The sequence below is a fragment of the Psammomys obesus genome, unplaced genomic scaffold, assembly GCF_907164565.1.
Source record: "Psammomys obesus unplaced genomic scaffold, mPsaObe1.curated_primary_1811, whole genome shotgun sequence".
In the NCBI taxonomy this organism is placed as follows: domain Eukaryota; kingdom Metazoa; phylum Chordata; class Mammalia; order Rodentia; family Muridae; genus Psammomys; species Psammomys obesus.
Genome location: NW_026596069.1, coordinates 4,744,566 through 4,749,836, shown reverse-complemented (window position 1 = coordinate 4,749,836; position 5,271 = coordinate 4,744,566). Strand labels below are relative to the sequence as shown.

Below are 5,271 nucleotides of genomic sequence, written 5' to 3'. Positions count from 1 at the left end.
TACTTACATGTTGGTGGTAACCAAACAGCTCTCTAAATGGACTTAAAGACCACCCAACAGGAGAGAAGTCATGTCTGGTACTAAAAACCTAGGCAACTCCCTGGGTGAGGTCAAGAATCTCAGAAAAGAGCCTATTACCATCACTTCCCTAGACCAGCATATTCCTTAACTACATTCCAAAATTTCTCCTTATACCCACTCATAAATGTGGCTCACCCCTCAACAAATAAGCTTCTCTTTACAAGTGGACACAAAGCAAACATGAATAGGTTTGGGAGAGCCCAGCCCCACTGGATACATCTGAAGCACAGTCCCTACACTTGTGGTTCAGGAAACATCACATAAGAGGAGACAGAAAGATCTTAACAGACAGAATACCAGAAAGTCTGCTGTATAACTATTCTCTTAGAAAGGGTTACATAAACAAGAGCCAAAGAGTAGTATCAGAAGTGAGGGAGAAATTTTCATGGGTTCCACCCCTAGACAAAAAAAAAAAGCAAACGCAAATAATGACTGTTGAGAAGAAAGGGAGATTTGTCACTCCAAGAAATGAGTTCCTTGACTGGGTATCCAATATCTAATGGTCAGCCCTGAAACTATACACACAGAAACAGAAATGGACACAGTGGGTTGTATTTATTTGTATGTACATCCTAGAGTTTTTGCAGAGATGGACATTTTGATGCTGTCAGACCCACAGCTGCTTGCCATGAGACAAGTCACAAGCTTTCTATAATTATTTCCTCATGTCACCAAGACATGACTACTCCAAAAACACCACAGGGCTGCTGTGAAGGTAACAAATGTTAGACTTTTTAACAAGATACAATGCAGAAATTTTGCCTTAAGAAATACACTGCTTTCTGTGCCACATCAATATCCTAGTTTTATGGATGCGAGAGAACTTTTCTAAATAGGTGGTGGCAAATGATCAATTCTACATACATGTTTCTCTTGATCTTCATTTCTATCTGGAGAAAAAGTACGATCTTATGCTCTATCCTTAGTAGTCCTCCAGGGTCAGCAGGAGAAATATGTTGGCTTGATTTCAACATTTTATCAAACCTTTCAGACTACAGACTACAATTTATTACCTAAAACATTTAAAATTGTAGTGAGACAAAAATTTAAAAATAAAGACAATAAATCTCCTGGCTGAGGAGTAAGATCTAAGAGTCACTGTCAAACCACAAGTTTTGTTACTCTGCTATACAAATTAATACTACATTAATGAAAATGGCTCAAAAGTAAGAGAGAGGGAGAGAGGGGGAAGTGAGGTCCATCATGGCAACTACTTGAAGAGAACACAGAAATGCCAGCAGTTAAGTACTACTCAAACTCTAAGGTAATGTGAACAATTACCGAAGGGTTTTATTTGCTTACGTATGTTTTGCAAAAAAAGCAACACAGTTTTGCAAGAGCTGGGAAAAAGGTCCTTTCTGATCTACGCATCCATACCCACAGAGCACATCCTCCACAACCTCAGCCAACAACTGCCAAGGGAGCATCTTCTACTTTCCAAACAGATTCTTGGGTTCTAGGATGAAAACATTGCAGCATTTGTACACAATCAGTGAGTGAATGCTCTGTTACAGTCTAATAAAGGATCCTTGGAGCCAGCTGGGAGTCGTCAAGACCTCTCCAGTGACTCTCCTGAAGGCACTGGCTGAGGTACTCTCCAGCCTGCAATTCACAAACCAGCTTGCTTTTAGCGACACCATGTGTTGGAAGTCTAGAGGACTGGGTAATTTTATTACTAGGGACTTCAAAGGCATATAACAAACTGGAGGAGATATCTCAGGGACATAGTTTAGCAAATAAATTAATAAATGTAGGTAATAAATTAACTTTAACTTGTTTTTAATTCAATGATTTATTTAAATTAAGAAATCCTAAAGAATAAATAAATACTTCCCAAGTTTCTTGGCTGAAATCTTGGTTCTTTGAACTACTTACTAGAATCACAACCATGTGGCTATTTGTCATAATAAATGTAAAAGGTATTACTGTTTTAATTTTTTTTAAACATGCCACGCTAGATTTTGACTCCTGTAAGATAGCAAATTTTTGAAAAAAGAAGAGTAAACCTTACGTCTATTATTTTCTCAATTCACTGGAAACATCTGGCCGGCTAAAATGTGTCTGACTTTCAAAAATTACATTTTAAACAATTTGGGAAAGCAGTAGAAAAAAATTAATATTCTCTAACTTTAGTTTTTAAAGGTAATTTGTGAGGATTTCTGCAAAGAAATAGTAAATAAGACTAACCTTGTATTTAGTTCAGCTCCAGTATTTTGACTTCAGGTGCAATAAATTTATATTACTAAATTCATGGGTAACTGTCAATAATCTTTAAAAATCTAATCTTTAGATACATGGAAATTTCCACAAAATTCATCTAGTAAATACATGATTCCATTTAGACTGTTCTAAGCATTCTCTGAACTCATAATTCTCTGGTTTCTTCTCTGAAGCCACTTTGACTTATATATAAAACAAGATTATGGGGAGGTGACTATAACACCTAAAAATTTAGTGGCTAAAAGACAATAAAAACAACATTAACCCCATTTTTAAACAGAAAAACACATTTTAAGTGATTAATCATAAAATGCAAACTGTAATCAACAGCATTTATTTTCCCTTTTTGAGGAATTGAACAGTAGACATTACTTAGCAACACAGGCTGGCTGGTATGGACAGCTGCTACTTACACATTACTTTGTGCGTTTAAGTGTCCGTGTTAAGCTCCCGCTCTTAGCAGTCATAAAAGTAACGCTCCCTGCAACATTTAACATGTAACACCACTTTCAGTTTGCATGCATTTCTAGTTGAGTGACATCTGCAGGCATTGCACTGGAGAGTGTTTGTAAATTTGATACTTGTAAAGAAATGAAATGTTAAATGTTGCATGAGTAATCAACGAACTAGATATTACTTTATTACAAAACCTAATCCACTATAGGTACACACATCAACTTTTGTTTTATTAAACTGATAAACAAGTTTCATTTGTTGAAATATATTGACTCTCCCTCCTCCTTCATTACACGTAAGGGCAAATTTCCTATGAGGTTTCTGTTTTTCTTGAATACTCCAAGCAAGTTTAAATAAAAAGTAATGAGGATTTTTATCTTCAGGAGAGCTCATTTGAAGAATAAAACTTTACACACACACACACACATGAAAAAAAAGGAAAAAAACAAGAAAGACTGCAGTCATTATTTAAGATGAGCATGAGGCACAAATTCCCAGGAGAACTTTAATTGTGTTCCCTTTAAGATAAGTTCTTTTAGAAATGAAAGACATGTGAGGCTCCTTAAGGTTAAGTGTGCAAATGGTAATGGCTGCCATGATTGTTAGGTATCTCTAAAAGTAGCTCTACAATCATCTGATGATCCAAACATCACAAGCATACAATAAATTTCAAGTTTCTGGCACTGCAACGCTGGGTGTGATGCAAACAAGAAAGCTATTTCCTGGTGTTTTGATGTCTTATTCTTGATGTTCAAGCAGAAAGTGTCTACTTTCATTTGATGCAATAAGCAGGTCTATGAACTTGCAGTGATGAAGGAAATCCCAAGTTACAAGTACACACACACAAATGGCTCCGTATAATAAATATATACAGCAAATAAAATTATTACATACAATAAAAAACCCTTCAACCCCTGCTTACAATGTGCCAAATCTAATCATAAGTTTTTTTCAATGATGATATAATCTATTTGCTTAAAGGTCAAGCCTCGTGATACTATCCACTGCTTTAAGAATTAACACATTGACCTGAATCCAGGTTAAACAAACATACAACAAATATTAAGGTCAGTAAAATAGATTCAAGTCATTGTAATTTCATTTTACACTTGATACATTTTTGTTTCTATTCAGGATCAATTTTACTTCAGCATGAGTGTTATACACTAAAATGTAATTTTACATTTTAAATTTAAAGTATTACCTTTATTGAGTTTTCCATTTTAGAAAGGTTCCCATCCAGTATCATATACATATATACATATATGTAAGTATACATTTAAGTATACATATATATGTATATATGTAAATATGTATCTATGCCTTAAGAAAAATGAGAAGTCAGAATAATCAGCATGAGGTTTTCTACCAGTCTTAATTCCCAGCCTATTTCTTTCCACGCAGTATTTTATTATCATAGCAAATTATCCAGACCACATCTTTTGGATGAGCCAATCACAGAACCTAAATCTCAAATGCTATTCTGAAGAAGTGTGGAGTAAATAATTTTGGTAATCTGTAAGATGGCTGCATGCAGTGTATACTGTATTATAACAGCACCAAACCCTTTATAAAAGCCAAACACTCCTTCCTCCTGCTTGATGGTATTTATACAGTCTCTCATCCCCTCATACTGCGTATTAATTGGAAGTACTTCATAGCCAAGGTCTGTATTGTCAATTATTGTGCGTGTTCCTTGAATATGAAGGCGATGCAGAACGGTTTCCAATGGGTAAAGTATAACGTCAGAGCAAAGGCTGGCAGCAAAGTTAGCAATAAGTTCTGGAAAATAAGCATCCAACATACTCTGCATGGGGCTAGTACTCTCAGCTAGGTGGCTATTATAGGTCTTTCTCTTCAGAATTAGGAGGACAATCTTCTGAATGATGGAGCTGATGATGTAGTGAAGAACTCCATGCAGCACTGTTGGGAAGACCAATGAGAGCAGCGGAAGCAGGCGTTTGCTGTGAGGCACTCCTAAGCCTATCACTCTTCCAATTCCTTCTTTAACACATTCCAGGATGCCAGTGTTATCTCGGATTATCTCACTCTGAAACAATAGTGATGGAAAAGGCACAATTTTATTTTAAAAAAAAAGAAAAAAAGATTTGTTTCAACTATATGGTTATTTTGCCTGCTTGTGTATTTGTACCATGTGTGTGCATAGCTGCTGAGTCCAGAAGAGGTCAGCAGATCCCCAAGGAACAGAAATGCTGACAATTGAATCCAGGGACTAGAGAAATGACTCAGAGGTTAAGAGCACTAGCTGTTCTTCCAAAGGTCCTGAGTTCGATTCCTAGCAACCACATGGTAGCTCACAGCCATCTATAAGGAGATCTGTTGCATAATGAGATCTTGTGTATATGTATACATAATAAATAAATAAATCTTGAAAGAAAGAGAGAGAGAGAGAGAAAGAAAGGAGGGAGGGAGGGAGGGAGGGAGGGAGGGAGGGAGGGAGGGAGGGAGGAAGGAAGGAAGGAAGGAAGGAAGGAAGGAAGGAAGGAAGGAAGG

At 36.4% G+C, this 5,271-nt stretch overlaps 1 protein-coding gene across 1 annotated transcript in view; it reads right to left on the bottom strand.

Moving 5' to 3' along the window:
* Positions 1-2,619: 2,619 nt before the first annotated feature.
* Slc25a46 (solute carrier family 25 member 46) overlaps positions 2,620-5,271 on the bottom strand; it is a 29,455-nt gene continuing 26,803 nt past the window's right edge. The window contains exon 8 of the mRNA XM_055625561.1: positions 2,620-4,807. Within this exon, the coding sequence (XP_055481536.1) occupies positions 4,229-4,807 (579 nt within the window). The 3' untranslated portion in view covers positions 2,620-4,228. The remainder of the gene's footprint in view (positions 4,808-5,271) is intronic.